At 44.0% G+C, this 18,483-nt stretch overlaps 1 protein-coding gene across 2 annotated transcripts in view; it reads right to left on the bottom strand.

The window, feature by feature from the left end:
- The window catches only part of SRGAP2 (SLIT-ROBO Rho GTPase activating protein 2), a 245,527-nt gene that overhangs the window by 33,475 nt on the left and 193,569 nt on the right, over positions 1 to 18,483 (bottom strand). For both annotated transcript variants that reach the window (XM_081113001.1, XM_081113000.1), the window contains exons 10-13: positions 17,577 to 17,774; positions 7,824 to 7,908; positions 5,197 to 5,224; positions 3,490 to 3,514 (exon numbers count right to left, since the gene is read on the bottom strand). In XM_081113001.1, the coding sequence (XP_080969127.1) occupies positions 3,490 to 3,514; positions 5,197 to 5,224; positions 7,824 to 7,908; positions 17,577 to 17,774 (336 nt within the window). The remainder of the gene's footprint in view (positions 1 to 3,489; positions 3,515 to 5,196; positions 5,225 to 7,823; positions 7,909 to 17,576; positions 17,775 to 18,483) is intronic.

The following is an 18,483-nucleotide window of genomic DNA, read 5'->3' on the forward strand; positions in this document are numbered from 1 at the left end:
CAAAACAAAACAAACAAACAAAAAACAAACAAATCCCCCATTTTTGGAAGTCTTTTTATGCTTATAAGTGTTATATATTTTTTATTTACAAATAGCTGTAGCAGTGATAATGAGGATAGTGATATGAAGGTTTGCAAAGTTTTTCTGGTTCTAGATTTACAAATAAAGACCCAGAGGGAGGGAACAAAGTTGCTGGCTTCAACAAGCTGAGAACCACATTTTGCCTAGACTTACAGGTAGTTAAAGGGAAGTATACAGGGTTGCAGAAAGCAAGGATTAAAGACATTAACCTGCATGTCCACAGTCAACAGGACAGGAGTATGTCACAAGTAGCTCAGATGGGTAATCTGTGGGCAGACAAGAGTGGGCCCGAGATGAGCTGCCTCCCTGTGGAAGAGTATTCTCCTGGGCCACACTGCTCCAATGGGGCCTAAGAAAGAGTCCAGGGGAAGCAAAACCTGGACAAAGACATGAAGGCTTCAGACCCTCCTAAGGGGCCCCAAAACTCTCACTTCACTGACGATTTTGCATACAGCTGGCCATGCAGTGTCTCTGTGTGTCTTACGCAGGGTGTGTCTCTCCTGTTCTTCCTCTCTCCCTCCCTCCTCCAACATTAGAATTCACCTCAGCTTAATTCTTTTATTTAGAATATTTTTGGTCCTTTAATTCTAGGGTTGGAAAGGTTTTTTTTAAGGACAATTGGGCCAAATCCCCATTCAATCACATTAAGGGAACTTTAAACCCAAGGGAGAAAGGTAGCAGGCATAACTGGAAATAAGAGTAAAGCAAGCAGTCCAGTGGTTTGCAGGAGTGAACCATCAGGAAGGTGGACAGATAATGTCGAAACAATCCCTTGTTTGGCATAATTTTCCATGAGTGAGAGTTAGGATTTTTGTCAGGTACTGATCTCTGTTACATTTGTTAGCTTCCCGTTTTCACTAAGGGAGAATATACCAACTAACAACATATTAGATGTGGGTAATGAGAAGAAAAGAGGTGTCCAAGATAAAATTTGGGACTTCTGGGGCTGTGAAGAATGGAGAGTCCCAGTAAGAGAAATAAAGATGTTAGGGGAGGTGCTAAGGAAGTTAAAACATGGTGGGGGAGGTGAGGAGACTGATGCTATCCCATGAGGGTGGGAGGTGCTATCTTGAACCTCAAACAGCAATGTCCAGCAACCAGTTAGGAGTCAGATCCAAGGCCAAGCTGACATCACGATGGAACAAGTGGAAACTAAAAGGAGAGAAAGGTTCACAAGGAAAGTGACAGGGGAAAGGCTATGGAGAGAAATAAGAGGGCCACGCCTCGGGAAATGCCTGAATTAGAGGACTGGAGAAAGAAGGGCCACCAAGGAAGCTATGGAAGCCACTGGAAAGGAAATGCTGGGCTGAGGGGAGCAGGGAGAGTTTGGAAGCAGCAGTTGCGGTATCTCTTTATGAAGAAAAGTCTGAGCTGGTTTGAACCTAGGGTCAAAAATGACTGGAACCTATCAGGGACTCTCAAAAACAAAAGCTACTAGATTCATCCTCTTGTTTGGCTGATTTGCAATAAACAAATAATTATTTATTCCCTGGTTACTTACTTTTACAAGAATGCTCATCATCCAAATTACTTACTATTTACCCTCATGACTGTCAGAAAAACACATTATTAATCCACCATTAGATTTGAGCTGTTGGACCAAAACTGGGGCAGCAGAATGAAAATAAGGTCTTTATTTGATTGGGGCTTTTAGTGTAGCCTGGAACTTTTATGCAAATCTAGCAACAGGCAAATATGCTTGGCCTGCAACTGTTTAGGTGCAACAGGATGCAAGCCAGAGGGGTGCCATTCCTCTCCACGGCGTCCAACCAGGTGTGCAAACCACTGCCAAACGGTGGTCTACAGCACTCCTGCAGCCAGAGTGGAGGTGTGAAGCCCTTAGGCATACTCTCTATCCATGAGTAGGAGGCCCAGTTTTAGTCCAGGAACTGAAAGGAACAAACTTCGAGTCCAATCCTATTCTTAAGTGTTTAAAGGGGAAAAAAGGCTTGCTTTCTCTTTAAGACATCCAACTATTAATTTTAAATGCATTAAGTTATCCCTGGGAGTCACTCCATTCTTCTCGTTTTAAATGAAATTATGGTAGAAAAAGGGAAGAAGAAAAAAATTAAAGGAACAAGAGGACAGAGAATTGCAATGAACTTTCTATAATTTTAAAAATATGTAATTGTATCCAATGGTGGTCTCATTAAAATGAGATCCAAAGCAGAGAAGGCAAAACAAAACAAAACAAAACCCAACAGTGACAGCAAAGCTAAGACAAGTGAGGGCTATGTCATCTGGGTCCCCCAGCTGGACGACCCAGCCAGCCAGAGCAGTCAGATCGGCTGAAGACCCTGCTGGGCTGCCGACACCACAGAAACGAGGTGGCCTCTATATTTGATTATCTCCCCGTGGCAACAGACACTGTAATTTAACTAAAATGATTTTTTAAAGCCTGAATCAGCTTTCCCCTGAGTAGATACAAAGACATTTCTGAGCTCTTCTCACCTCCTCCCTGCTAACTGCCTACTGCATAGCTGGTATGAGCTTAGGAGATACAAAATCATTTCAGTATTTGCCATGAAGAATAAATTAGGAAGTCAAATTTGCTATTGCAAAACACAATTCAATTAATTTTTTAAACAAGCCCAAATGCTGTTTATATTATATCATCCCTTGATGTGGATTATCCATCTACTGCTTTCTAATATCTCCCTTAAATATGGGTAATGAGAGCTAGCTGCCCAGTGTTGGATTTTAATCCAACACTGAAGATTATGCACAAAATTGCCTGCCTATCAATCCTAGATCAGACTTATCTTTGCATTTTTAGGATGTCTCAGAAATAAACTTAGGATGACCACACCACTAGAAACAAGTATCTGCAAACATAAAGCAAGAGTGGCTGGTGTGGGTCATTGGCTGCTGGGAGCTTCTGCCCTATTGGTACATATGTATGAAGTGTGAGGCCTTTCTCCTGGCCTTCTGAAGGACTGACGCCAAGGGCAGTTCTGGAAAAATCTGCTACAGTCAAATCAAATGTCACTATGTAAGATGAACAAATCAGAAAGATCATGGTCACTCTAGCTAAACAAACTAAATCAATGAAGTTGCCAAAATATTAAACACTAGAGGCCGGGTGCATGAATTCATGCACGGGTGGGGTCCGGCCTGCCCGGCCTGATCAGGGCCATCGGGGTGGGGCCGGCTGGGGGAAGGGGCCATGGGAGGTTGTGGGGGAGGTACAGACTGGGGCTCCCGGTTGGCCGCCGCATTGCGCGTCATAGCGACTGGTCATTCCAGTCGCTTGGCTTTTATATATATAGATGCTATGACTACATGGTACATTCCAAACAGGCATGAAGTCAGATAAGTGTCTGTCTTGCCTACGGTGGAATTCCATAGATGTCAGTGGGAGATTATCATTTTCACACCAGACCAGCCTGGCTCTTTCTGGGCTCTTACCTGCTTCCTCACGGTTGAGCTACGCCTGTGGTTGACCCCATAGGATCAGAGAGGACCAATCCAGCAAAAGGGAGGAAAAAGAAAATGGGGTTAAAAACAGTCTGTTCGGTGGTTAATGAAACAAGTCACATTATTCTGCTAAGACCCAGAAATGGCTAAGAGACTCGATAAATTACTTTCCAAATAAAACCCATTAAAGCTCTTTTCACAAATGTACAGAGTTTCTGCTTTTAATGTCTGTCACCATTCAAAATCAGAATAGAAGGGAATTGATTCAATTTGCAGTAAAAAAAAATATTTGGGCTGACAATAAGATCTCCCTGCAAGGAAACATTAGTAAACACCAAAGGAGGCTACAGATTTCTCTCTTGGAAATACTTCAGCAAAAGAGAGAGAGCAATTTTTCTTAAAAAAATTAGAGGGTAGAGTGTCCAGATTCGAAGGAACCTTGGGGATCCTCTCGCTGTGTTTAGCCTCAGAAGGCTTTCTCCAAAGGAATCTGACTCAGAGGCACAGTGCTCCAAGAAACAGGAGCAGCGTGGCCTTGTGTGACTGAAGGCAGGGGCCAGAGCCTGGCTCCTGGGCTCCCTCTGCCCCTTCCATCAGGCTGCCCCTAATGAACCTCTCTGGAATCCTAGAGCTCCTCAGCTCTACTGGAATGCTTTTTGTCTCATAGACGAGAAAACTGGAGTTCAGAGAAGCCAGAGAGTGGCCCAACGTCACACAGTGAAAGAACACAGCATAAGGGAATTCAACTTATACTAAGACGGTATCACCATGAAGATACACTCCACAGAATTCTATTATCCTGGTTCCCTCCAGTCATCAAGATTAATGGAGCCTTTATTGTAATCCACAATGACAAAACGATGAAAGCCAAATGAAGCTATTTCTAAATAACGAGTCTATGATTGTAAATGGCCTCATGATTATTGTGTGTGTTGGCAGATATAAGTGGTTGATATAATGGGCTAACCCAGGGTCTCCAAGGAATCCGGCCATTAAAGCCCTTTCTCCAGTTAAATCAGCACATGTTTAGGCATCTGAGAACTGTTGGCTGAATGAATGCCTTGCTCTCTGCCAGCTCACGAGTGTTCTCATAGCAGCTCCATCACTGGGAGGGAAATATTTGGCTGGGGCGGGGAAGGAAGGGGAAGGTGGAGAAAGATTGGGAGGGTTGCATACTTGTGCACCAGGCCAGGATTTCTACCAATGCTGTTTGGCAAGACAATGCAATGTAATATTTCAATATCCAACAACAGCCACTAATAGAGGCTGTCATCTTTTCTGTGCATCAAAAAATTCTCAAATGCTATCTCTTGATCTTCCTTCTCAGGGTCAGAGACTTTCCAAAACCCACACGTTTAAGTCTGGCAGCTAAGGTTGGGCTACCAGGACCCTCCCTCCAGAGTTGAACATTTCTTTTCCTTGCAATGTAGTGGCTTCTGGGAGTTTCTGGGATTATTTCAGCAAATGATAACTCCCCTCCCTCAGTTCGGCTCAGGTCTTTTCCTAAGTCCCAGCAGACCCCACTTCCATTTGGGGCCAGGTGGTGTCAGCAAGGCAAAGGGAAAAAGCCACCTCTGCCCTAGGCCACTCCTTTGCAAAGCCACCTGATGCCTTTGCAAATCAACTCTTTGGCTCTTTAACAGGCTGGGATCTCTCTACCCACACGCCTGTTCCCAGGTCATCCCAAGTCACACCTACCTGGCCAGACTGCAGTCTGTCCTCTGACCTGTTAGAAAGACAAAAGCAAAAAGCACATGTTGAAGCAGAGGGTGAAAGAGTGAGACTTGCTTCTGGGAATCAACATGTTTGCCTGGCTCCCCAGAGAACCTCCATTAGTATCAGAGCGTGACCAGCCTTCAATGCAAAAGAAAAGAGAAGCTTCCAGAGCCCCTTTCTGGGCAAGGGTTGTTTCTGATACTTGTTCCCAGTCCAGGGCTGCAGGTGTCCCTAAATCTTAGGTTTGCCTACTCTGCTTCCCAATGAGGTAGATTTAGGGGAACAATAGCAAGGCAGACCACACGTTAGAGAACCTTTCTGCAGATGAAATTTAGCTTCTCTTCTGTGTACACTGTGTGTGTGTGTGTGTGTGTGTGTGTGTGTGTGTGTGTGGTGAGGAGTGAGGAGGAAGGGACAGCAAAGATATGAAAGTTCTAGTTTTAAATTCATACTAAATTCTCCTGTTCAGTTGGGCTGGGGTGGCAAGAGGAAAATGAGATTCAACACTGACATTGTTATAAAACTGTGGTTTCTCAATTCAGTAGTGGATCCTAATATTAAGTTTAATGGGTCACAGACAGTTTTAAAACATGAGATTGAAAATCTCAATGTTCATAAGAAGTATTTCTATATTTTTAAAAAAATACAATGCATGTATGCATGGGCCACGTGTGTGTGGGTCCACAGTTAACCACGCTTGGTCTGTATTAGACCCATATTGGATAAACCAGGGAAAACCCAAGCAGGCCCAGAATGGAGAAGCTCCCACACTCCTCATCTGTGCTCCTGGAAAGGCACCTCCAAGGGCTGAGAGAGGGCAGGGCTTTTTCTTGCCTTTAAAGGTTGCTAATTGTTGATTACAGTTCAGCTCTTCTTGAGAAACACCCTCCCCCACCCCTAACAGCCTCTCATTACCAAAGGCTCAGCTTTCATCTGCAAAAATATTATTCTGAGCCATTATTTTCAACATCTGGCCCATTTCCACTCTGGAATATTCATACACATCAATTATCTCTCTGTGGCAGGAACAAGGGGCTCTTGTGTTATGGTGACAAATACATACAGAAGGCAGGGACATTGACGACTTGCACACAGGAAGATCTATAGCTATTTTTTTTCCCTTACTGCTAGAACCTGTCATATTCAGATGAAGGCAATTTGCAGCACTAATGAATGGTCACCAACCTTCGCCCCTCCATAGCAGCACATCTGGTGCATGCGCAAACCCATTCTCTCTCACACTCAGGCTCCCCCCAAACCCCACCAGGCCCTGTTCCCCATCTCACTTAAGGGCTGTGCTTCAATTATCTTGGCAAAAAGAAATCATGGTTATAAACTTGCTCCGAACAGTTCTGGGCTTTCTTTCCTCTGATTCCCCATGGAGCAATCTGATCACCCAAGAGTAAAGATTTTCTATCAGCAAAGTTTGGATCTCAAAGCCCAAATCTGTTCAGCATGAGTCTCTTGGGTGGTGGGGAGGAAAGAGAACAGAAGTTACCTAACAGGCTTTCTTCACATAAAAGAAAATGCCCAAAAAATCACAATGTCAAAGACATGAGAGAGAAAAGAATCATCTGGGGGAAGTGTCCAGGGCAGGAGAAGGACAGGGCGCGAAGGATGGGTAGGAGGCTCTGGGAAGAAAAGCAGAGCTCTGATTCCTGGGGCCAATGAGCCAATGAATGCTGGGCACTTTCCTCTACTCTGCAGTGTCTGAGGAGTGCTCAGGTTTTATTTTACAAGGTTGGACTTTGTGTCAGAGCAGGTTTGCCTTTCCCTGGTGTTACCACAAATGCCCCGTAGGCTCCCATTTCCCATCTTTAAGTGAGATTAGTGGGGCAGGAGGAGGGGCCCGCATTCAGAGGCATCCCCAACCTGGGAATCCCATTAATCATAGGATGCTGAGAGACCTGGGCAGGGTGCCAAGAACCCCAGGGAAGCTTCTCTTTCAACCTTCGCCTTCTGTTTGACAGCTGGGGGATAAAAAGTCCAGAGTGCCAGTCCCGTTCTCTGCCTTGCTACTTCCCAGGGTCTGGTTAAAGTCATACTCTGAGACGAGACCGTCCATTCAGCACCGTGGCCTCAGCAGGGCCCAGGCAGAGAGAGGGCTGCCATGTAGCATCAGGGCTGCTCAAAGCAGAAGGAAACCACTGCTCTACTGTGATGCTACAGAAAGCAGCAGTCTGTCGGTCACTGTGCCTTTGAAACCCCTCTCCTCTCCTCGGAGCAGCTGGGCAGCTCACCTCCCTTCTTGCTCCAGCCTCAGTCCTGCCACAGAGGAGCTGAGAGTTTTCACAAAGTGTCTGGAGAGTAAGTAACGCCTCGGCCTTTTACCCAGGTCACGGCAGAGGAGGCGCAGGAAGGGGGCTGGGTAGAGAGCAGGCACGCTCCATTTAAACAAATAGACGATGCACATTAGTGCTTCATTAAGCACCGGCCTGTTCCCATTACTCAAGCAGCCATCTGGGGAGTGTGCTTCCACATCACAGGCTAGAAAAAGAAGTGCATTCACACAACCAGACCAGGGCTGGCTTAGGGTAGAGGCTCAGGAATACAGTCCAGGGGTCGGCCTTCCCCTCAATGCAAACCTCCAGCAGCGCCCCCACACTCACTTTCTCCCAGGGTTTTCTGGAGAAGGTCGTGCTTGGCTTGCAGCTTGGTAATGAGGTTCCTGCCCTCCAGGTACTCCTTCATTTTCTGTAGGGGAGGAGGAGGAGAAAGAGCAATCAGACTCCTGAAGAAGAAAAAAATCACAGATGTACAGCTGTACAATCCCCTTCGCAGAGAGCACTTGGTTTCTGACCCACTTTCTACCAGGTCCATTGTTTATTTCTTTATGACCCCGAGCATCTGGACAGCTGCTGATTTTCATGGGAGTTCCGCATTGGCCAGTGTAAGAAACTCTCCGACAGCCCCTCATTCATCTCTTTCAGCTCCACTGAAAAGGAGCAGGGGGTGTAGGGGCCGACTGAGCCTGGTCTTCTTGGTGTGAGGACACACATCTGCCACTGGTCACCGTCACTGACATCCAGCCCTGCCCCTCCCCCCAACAGGGTGCATTCCATCACACCAGGAGCAATGCCAATGGCAGACGCAGCCCCCACACCAGCTGCAAGCCCAGCACGCACAGCATCTTTGTCTAAGCCTGTCTTAATCAGCTTCTTCCTCCATCTGCATGGAGTCTTTGTGGAAAGCCTGGGATTTCTGAGCTTTCAAGAGGGGCTGCCACTCCCCACTTGCACATACACATATCGGCAGCTCCAAACAGAAGACGAGGGTATGGGAATGCCATGCCATCTTCTCTCACAGTTAAAATACGATTGCTGTGCTGCATTTTCTGATGGGACCTCTCTCAACCCTTGAATGCCCAGTGAGAGACTAGGTTTCCCTGGACAATTCATCAAATCTTCAAAACAACCTTATGAGCTATTAATGTCACTATCCCCATTTTATGAATGAGGGCACTGAGATTTGGAGAGATTAAATAAATTGCTTAAGGTCAAACAGCGAGTGAGTAGTAAAGCCAGTATCCAAACGTATGTAGTTTGACAATACAGTGTGTGCACTTAACCATTATGGTAACATGCTCCCATTATGTTACCAAGCAGGAAAAGGAGAACACGGCACAGTATCAATTCTTTGTATACATGTGAATATATGCAGCAAATTAAGGGTGTTTAGAGCACTTTAGCACATATTCTCTCATTCGACTATCACAATAACTCTGTACAGCATGGTAGGGAAGGCATCGTTATTTTCTTATTACAGACTAGAGGCCGGGTGCACAATTTGTGTACCAGTGGGATCCCTCAGCCTGGCCTGTGGGATTGGACAGAAACCGGCTCTCCGACATCCCCTGAGGGCTCCTGGACTGCAAGAGAGGGTGCAGGCCAGGCCGAGGGACCCCACTGGTGCATGATCAGGGCCAGGGAGGGACAAAGGAGGTTGGCCAGCCCTGGAGGGGCCATGGGAGGGCTCCAGGGCATGTCCAGTCTGTCTTACTCAGTTCCAATTGGCCAGACCCCAGCAACAAATTAACCTACCGGTCAGAGTGTCTGCCCCCTGGTGGTCAGTGCATGTCATAGCGAGCGGGTGAGCAGCCTTAGCATATCATTAGCATATTACGCTTTGATTGGTTGAACGGCCAACCAGATGACCCAACACTTAGCACAGGCTTTTATTATATAGGATGAAAGGATGATCTTGGGTAAGAGTGTGTCAAATAAATTGCTGATCGCTACAAGGCAGTCAGTGGAACTGTCAGGCCTGGATCACAGGCCTTTGGCCTCTTAACTCAGGGTCTTTCCCACTCCACCACCCAGCCGCTCACAGGATCTTCTTTGCCTTGGTGTCTCCTGCTGCAACAGCTCACCTGCCAGACTGGGGCCATCTATACATGTCTAAACTCAGAGGCTACATGGCAGTGTTTCCCTGGTGCTATGTGAGATATCTAGGGGGCGAAGTGAATAAAACATTTTAAATTATAATAGTTCCGTCTTTCTTTTAATGTATTACGCAAAAAGTATAAATGCACATCAAGGCTTTGATTTTATGTCTATTACCACATAGGAAGAAGGCACAAAGAAAAGGTGAAAAAATGTGAGCTACTTTTATTCTGTATGTTTCTGTACAGTGGGAACTTTTAACCAAGAGGGTATTTCTTTTCTCTCTCCCTCTCTTTCTGTCATGCAAAAACAAAGAAAAAAAGCCTGGGCTTGGCTGGTATGGCTCAGTGGTTGAGCACTGACCTATGAACCAGGAGATCACAATTTGATTCCTGGTCAGGACACATGCCTGGGTTGTGGGCTCGATCCCCAGTAGAGGGCGTGCAGGAGGCAGCTGATCAATGATTCTCATCATTGAAGTTTCTCTTTCTCTCCCTCTCCCTTCCTCTCAGAAATCAATAAAAATATATTTTAAAAAATTTAAGCAAAAGAAAAAAGCCTGCTCTCTATGGGAGGCCCTCACTGGCCCTCCCATGCTCAGCTAGAGGCTCCTGTGTGAACCTCTGCAAATCTCTAAGCCTGCACTTCTCATACCGCCCTGTCCTGGAGGGTTTAATCCTCCTGTGTCTTTCTCTCTAGACTGCTTCCTCCCTATGGTCAGAGACCATGCCATTCATTATTCTTGGCATCTCTGATATTTAGTACTGTGCTCAGGAGATTGACACTCAATAAATTCTTGAGGTATGAGTAAGTAAATCAATATTCTCGCTGTCCTCTGGATAGAACCTTCCACAGCAGTCATGAGTGAAGCCTCCAAGTGTGCCCCTACTCTCTCTATTAAGTCTAAAACAATCACAAAATAAACCCTATACCAAATCATTTCTGTTGTTTTACGGGGGACCTGCTCCCTCTGCTCCTTTGTGCTTTAGCATGAAGACATCTGCATGAAAATAGGCTTCCTTGTCACCTTCCCCTTTCCTTCTGCTCCAGCTGCCACCTCACCTGCTGTCAGTCTTCTCTGGGTGATAGCTAACCCCCACCAATGCCTAATTGTGAGGTTTGGAAGCTACTTCAGGGCCCAGGGGTGAAAAAGCTGCAGGGAAACACCCTCTGCTAACATCTGAATCCTCACATCCTCTTTGGAAGGTTATCCCAGGGGACTCCAAGGTTTCCTAATGAGGGAAAATTTACCAGGAAACTGTAACTCTTAAAAAAGACCAGACTGCTCAGCCACAATTCTGAAAGGCGATGGATGCAAATTCCTTCCTCTCCCTCAGGTTTTTACTTGTGATTCCGGAAATCTTTTTTTTTTTCCCTTTTTCATTTTATGTTTACAGTTCACTAGTTAACTCTGGCTGTCACTTGGTGAACGATTACAATAAATAAAAATCTGATAAGAGGTATGGATTCCTTTTTTGGGGGGCGGGGGGGGGGGTCCATTAAATCCTGAAGGACTGAAACTGTGTCAAGGTGTGACCTGTAGCCCTATGACTGGGAATAACGATTGAACATTTTCCCATTTCGGTAAGCCAGATAGGAAGATAAAAGCATCCTACAGTTCATACGTATGTTATCTATCACTTCTCTGTCCTGCCCATAGCCAGCACTCCTCTGTATGAGAGAGAAGCTGGAGGAATAACCTGGCTTTTACTGGTAGAATTGAGTTAAAAGCTTCAGTCGCTGCTGATCAGACACCTGTGAGAAAAGAGCCAAGACAGCTGAAGGCAAAGGAGGAATAGGTGGCTTTTCAATGCTTTCTGCAGACCAGGCCCAGGAAAATAACTATCTATGCGGAATCTCAAAATCCCTTCCTTGGACAATACGGTCACTTTCCTTAGTTAAAGCCTGTTCCAAATATTAGGTAATTAATTTTTTTCATGCCACTCCCTATACCCTGCTCCCCTCAACAAGCATCAACAATAAAGGGGTGATCTGGTGTTTTCCTCAATGGAGGAGAGACAGGAGGGCAGTTTTCTATTCTAAGTCCCCAAAATCAAATCAAATTCCTGAACAGTCTAACCGGTGCCACACCCTCCCCCTAGTTTTACACTCAATGTGATCAAAACTGAGAATTTATTCAAAAAGTAGGGAGGCAGTAAGTCTATTGGGTGGTTTTGGGTTGTTGTTTTTTGCCACTGAGAACCTTCCGTTTTGTTTTTATGATCTGAACTTATTTCTTAATAACTTCCTTTAAAAAAATATATTTGTATTGATTTCAGAGAGGAAGGGAAAGAGACAGAAACATCAATGATGAGAGAGAATCATTGATTGGCTGCCTCCTGCATGCCCCCTACTGGGGATGAAGCCAGAAACCCTGGCAGGTGCCCTGACCAGGAATTGATACGGGACTTCCTGGTTCATAGTTGGATGCTCAACCACTAAGCCACACTGGCTAGGCTTAATCCATTTCTAATTGGTTATCAATCGTCAGCAATGAGTTTTATTTAGTGAAAAGTATTAGTATATTTTTTCTTTCTGAACCCTCCCTAACATTTTGGTTGCAGTAAAATGGAAAAGCCTGAGTTTGAATATTCTAGTCCTACCTCTTACTAAGTCTTCTAACCTTGAGCAAGTCACTTAATCCCCACTCTTAGTTTCCCCTTTCTGAAAACTGGGGATAATAATATCTTTTTCACAGGTTGTTGAAGATGGACCTGTGAAGATGTATGACTATGATTATTAGCACAGAGTCCTGCCATTAGCAGGTATGCAAAAGCATTCCTTATACTTGAATCACCTGCTCATTAACCTAAAAACCATCGTGCTCTCCACTTCGTTGCCTTGTGCTAATACATAAAAAAGATGAATCAAAGCAGGTTTCTAGTCTTAAAAAAAAAAGGGGGGGGGGTACAAGAATGCTTTGCAAATTTAATTTTAAGTACCTTTGCCCTTTAATTACGCTTACCATGGAGGTATAAAACTCATGGGCTTTATGGCTTTCTGCCTTGGATTTCATCTATGTGGAGCCAGGGCCATAAGGACCCACTGCTACAAAGGGCGGGGTAGGTGGGAGGAGTGAGCCATGCCCACCAGCCCCATGTGCAGAGATACACAGATGTCACTCCAGTGGCTGCTTCCCCACCATCAGGCACACTCACATTTTCCCTCCTCCCTGTGAATTTTTAAAGCAGGAAACAGCTGTCAGGCTGTATAAATAATACAGCAAATCTTTAAATGGGAGCACATCTCCCACTTTAGTTGACAGGGCAGAGGCAGTCATTCATTTGTACCTGCTTAGCACACATTACTGAATGCCTGCAGGAGAATCTATAATATAAAAGCGTAATATGCTAATTAGACCAGAGGTCCTTCCGGACAACCTTCCGAATGAAGCTGGAGCTGTGAGGGAAGCCTAGGTCCTGGGTTCGGGGTGGGGGGGTGGGAGGGGAAGGGAAGCTGGTGCCGGCAGTCGGGGGAAGGAAGGCCTACTCTTGCATGAATTTTGTGCATTGGACCTCTAATACCTAGATAAAAAAAGATTTCAGACCACCAGGTCCACGTCTAGACCTAGAGCGCTGCCTTGGCCAAGGCACCAACTCCTCTCCTATCATGTTGCCCAAATCAATACCCAAGAATTCAGGCAGTCTGGTCTTGTTTATCAGCTGTAATCCTTAACCCCTTCCCACTGCCACCTCCATACAGGAAGTACTTAGAAGAAATGCCAGCCTTACAGGCTTTGACAGTCCTTGGCTAACTAGTGAGCATTACTGTCTATGAGCAGGGAATTGGTTAAATATGTGATGGTACATCCACCCATACAATGGAATTCTGCACATCCATTAAAAAAGGAGGCAGGCCTGGGCCCTGGCTGGGTAACTCAGTTGGTTAGAGCATTGTCCCAATATGCCAAGGTTGTGGGCTCAATCCCTGGTTAGGGCACATACAAGAACCAACCAATGAATGAATGTATAAATAAGTGGAACAACGTCTCTCTCTCTCTCTCTCTCTCTCTCTCTCTCTCTCTCTCTCTCTCCCCCGTCTCACTCCAGCCCCCCTCTCAAATCAGTATAATTAATTAATTTAAAAAGAAGACAGGTCTTTTTTGACTAATCCTATATAATAAAGAGGTAATATGCAAATGGTCATTACGCCGTGACACGTAACAACTGATCTGCAGGAGGCGGGGCAGTGAGCCCCGTGCAGTGGAGAGGTATGAGCTGCGGTGGGCGGGGTGACCAGCTGAGGGAAGCGGCAGAGAGCTACTCGCTCACGAATTCGTGTGCAGGGCCACTGGTATAAAAATAAAGCCAAAGTAAATTAAGTAAAAAAAAAAAAAAAAAGAGTAAAGAACAGTATAAGTAGCAACTTCTTATATTTCTATTTATTCTATTTGATTACATTTCTAATGTAATTCTATTGTACTGAAGGATATGTCAGTGGTAGTCTATGCACAGGGTCTCTCTGGAATGACACAGAATAAACTGCTTTTAACCTCTTGGCAGAAGGGAAGGTATGGGGGGGGGGAGGTGTCAGGGGTGGGTAGAAGCTTGAATTTTTCTGTATTCTATTTTGAAATCTTTAAAAAATCTATTTTTTTTAACAATCACAGTGAAAAAAGGCAATGGGGAAAAAGTGGATATTGCTGGACTGTGTGCTATAGAGGACGAGTGACACAAAGCCAGAAAGAGGAGGACAGGTCTCCTCACGTAGGGAAAGAAGAGGAGGAAGCTGCTGAGCTGTCTCTAAGCCTCTCCTCCACAGCAGCTTCTTCAGCAGGTGGACAGAGAAGGCCTGGGCCCAAGACCAGGCAACAGGGACAGGAGTTCTTTTAACTTCCTGTTGAGGTTCCTTGGACAAGCTACCCATCCTCTCTGGGTTTACTTTTTAATTCCTTCAATGAGAAGGTTTGTTTAGATCAGTGGTTCTCAACCTTCCTAATGCCGCGACCCTTTAATACAGTTCCTCATGTTGTGGTGACCCCCAACCATAAAATTATTTTCGTTGCTACTTCATAACTGTAATGTTGCTACTGTTATGAATTGTCATGTAAATATCTGATATGCAGGATATATTTTCATTGTTACAAATTGAACATAATTAAAGCATAGTGATTAATCACAAAAACAATATGTAATTATATATGTGTTTTCCGATGGTCTTAGGCGACCCCTGTGAAAGGGTCGTTCGACCCCCAAAGGGGTTGCGACCCACAGGCTGAGAGCCACTGGTTTAGATGATATTTAAAAATCACTTCAAGCTTTAAAATTCCATGATAATTTTTCTGGGACTCCAACAAATGCTTCAAATTTCCAACTGAAGTCATCTGAACAGATCAATCTGATGAAAGCTTTCCCAGCAGCTCTCTGGGTCCCTGGGCACACTACCGAGGAGGCCAAGCCACGACAAGGAACCTGTTCCCAACGTTCCAAAGGAAGAGAGCTTACAGGATGCGCCATTCTGCTGTTTGCGAAGGACACGGGGAAAAACCTGGCGATGTTTGTCGAGGCGACAAACTAAAAAAAGCCCATGAGCAGTTGTGTAGGCTTTGTCTGGTTTGGCAAGCACAGGCAGCCATCCTGTTTAACATGCATATCCCCTTTTCATGAATGTCCATTTCACCACTATCCAAAAACCCTTTTATCATGAAATGAATTAACTGACACATTCTAAGCACCAGTCACAAAAGTAATGAACTCTCTTGTAAATCTGTTATTAGACAAGCTCAGACAAAAAAAAAAAAATGTTCCTGTTAGCCAAGGAAATCTGCACACAATTTTGATAAGCAGCGTTATGGCCACAAAAGACAGGAAATGGGTTAGAGAACATCAGTGCAGACAGAGGTGAAAGAGCGGGCAGATTTGAGAGGTCACCAGTTTGAAGATGGTCATTCCTGCTCCTTCTGAAGGTCAACTTTGAATAAAAATGTTACAGATTCATTTAAAGCCAAAAAGGAAATCTGACAGTCTTAAATACACATTTTTAAGTCCAAAATTTCTTATTTAATAGAAAAAAAAAGGAAATCTTCTTTAGTGTAATACGATTGGGTCATTTAAGTACTATTATATCTAAGCAGCCCAGACAGACCCACCAAACAATCCAATTCTTAAAAGCTTCTAGAGTGTTCAATGACCTCCTGAGATAACGAAGCTTGGGGCGGCCACACAGCCCTCATCATAGTCCAGAAGTTCTCTTAATAGCTAACCCAGGTTTTTGCATGTTTTTATGCTTTTGCACATGCTGCTCTTTCCTCTTGATTCACAGCCTAGTTCACACATCCTTCAGGATCAAGAACAAAAATCGCTTTGTGTGTTATCTTTCCCCAACTCCATTCTTTCTGGTCACCACTCTTGCATGTGTGCAGTGTGCATTTTTAAATTTATATATACGTATATACTTCTTTAATTACAAAAATCAATCTGTCATACCTGTTTAAAAATATGTAAAGTAAAAATGAAAGCTAACCTTTCATATGCCTAATCCCATCATCCCCTTCTTCATGTATACCCTCAGCATTCTCAATAAATGATCAATGAACAATTTAATAATGATTGATAAATAAATAAGGATGATGGTGGTAATAAATTTTCAGTGCTTACTGAGCACTAACTACAAACCAGGCAGTGTGCTAAATACTTTACAAAAATTAATGAATGAGCCAAAATGTCAATCCATTATTTCTATGTATAGATTTCAGTATTTCACTCTAAAGTGTTATAATTAAGTGACTTAGAAAAAATGTTAATAATTTGGTAAACAAAAGTAGATTACAAAACAATATGTACAGCACTATCCCATTTTTTTGTAATAAAATTATAAATGCATGCTTAGATATGTGTATGCATATATCCTAACACTAGTATCTCTAGGTAGTGAGATTATGAATTATTTTTATTTTCTTCATTTTGTTTCTAAATTTTATATAAGCATCTGTTGCTTTGTATAACAAGAAAGAAGTTATTTTAAAAGAATAATACTCCCTTAAATCACTCCCTTTCAATAGTCTTCTTTAGGACAAAACAAACAAACAAAACAAAAACACCTAAGAATTCTGGGCTTGAGTAAGTAAAAAAACAAATTTCATTTTTAAAAAGATAGCAAATCACTAGTGTTCTTAATGATGAAAAAGCAGTGTTCAAGGAAGAATTTAAAAAATTGTTCTACTTGTAGGAAAAAGTCAATTTACTGCATATAGATGTGTTTCTTGTCTGAAAAAAGTTGATTTCGCTCATTCAAAATCAGTATGCATATTTACTGGCTATATTTCATCTCACACCTGCAAGCTTAATTTCTCCTTTCTTGGTCATCGGAAGGTTAGGAAATAAATTTTAGTCCAGGCAATAAATCCTACTAGGCAAACTCAGAATAATTTAATTACTGAAAAGCAGCACCAAAGACCAGCCAGCAACTTTCCAAAGTGCTGTTAACACTAGTAGTATTTTAAAAAGTTGGGTCCATCTGTTTAAAGAGATATTAGGAGATACATGAATAACAAAAAATACAATGTTTTGAAATTCTCTGCAAACCAACAATGCTACCTATCCATCTCTGAATTTTAGCAATAATTGTGAAAAAAAATTCCCATCAACAAAAAATATAAAAGAAGGTCATCACACCACCTAGAAGAGGCTACAGACTTTAAAACCAAGACGTGTCAGCCAGAATATTTGAATGTAGTTCCCAAGACCCAAGAGATGTAGGCCCCCTTTCCTGACCCCCTATGACTGAAAAAGAAACTTTCAAACAAAAGCCTACTAAATGGTTAAAAAAAAAATCTTGGTAGAGTATCTGGGTGCATCCTTTCTCTTGAGGGTCCCTGTTGGACACATACACCAAGCGTAGGGACGGTCTCTGAATACACACAAGATCTAAACCTAGGATATCAAAGGCTGCCCTTCAGACACGTGACAAAGAGTACAAGTCCCAGATCTCCGGTGTGTGCAGCGCCTACCGATGATCTTTAAAGGCCAGCACGCCCCTCACCGTGAAGTAGAACTGCTCTGTCTCTTGCTGGTTGGCTCTCCTCTTGGCAATGCTGGGCTTGCTCATGAAGGTTTCTGAGACTGTGGACTTGACGGACTCCATGGAGTTGCTGTACTGGAAGCAGTCAGACACGTCAAAATCCTCGACGGTCACAATGTCCTGGATGGTCTGCAGCGTGGCCTCCATTGTCTTTTTGACCTGCCACAAGGGCCAACATAATGCGTGAGGGGAAGGTGATGGAGAAGCTCGGAGAAGGGAGAGAGGAGTGGGCTGACGAAGGAGGGAGGGTGCTGTCAGAGGGTGCAACTCTGCCTCCTCCCATGGGACAGCGCTTAACACGTCAAGTGCCATGCCAATCACCGGTGACTGGCACTATACTTTCCGTCCGGAAGACAAAACAGGCTGGGCGCTTAACATGCTAAGTGAGTGACAAACACCACGTGGACCTGGTATCAAGTGCTACGCTCTCCAGCGAGGACCTAAACCACCCCCTCCCCCACACTTGCCTTCATGCTACATGCTTGACCCAGCTCCCAGCTCTTTAAAAATGTAATATTAGTTCTTGGCTATAATAGAAGTGCTAAGGGAGAGAGAGAATAAAATTTCAAACATACTCCATCATATAAAGAGCTACTTAAAGTGTGTGATGGCCGTGGTCCTGCAATGCCTCAGGTTCCATTTCATGACGTTCAACAAATGAACAAACTTGTTTCCCATTTACAAACTAAGTGACCCATGCCCCGTCCTTCCTAATCTTCCTGGGAAAAGTAAGACTTACTAAGATGCCAGGTAAGAAGCTATGTGAGCTCAAAAGAAAAGAAACCTGATAATCATTCATACTGCCCTTTTGAATTGGTTGTTGAAAGCAAACACAGTGGGCCCAGGAGAAAGTCACCCTCTTCTAAAA

This window comes from Myotis nattereri (genome assembly GCF_964212035.1).
Source record: "Myotis nattereri genome assembly, chromosome: 18".
NCBI classification, from domain to species: domain Eukaryota; kingdom Metazoa; phylum Chordata; class Mammalia; order Chiroptera; family Vespertilionidae; genus Myotis; species Myotis nattereri.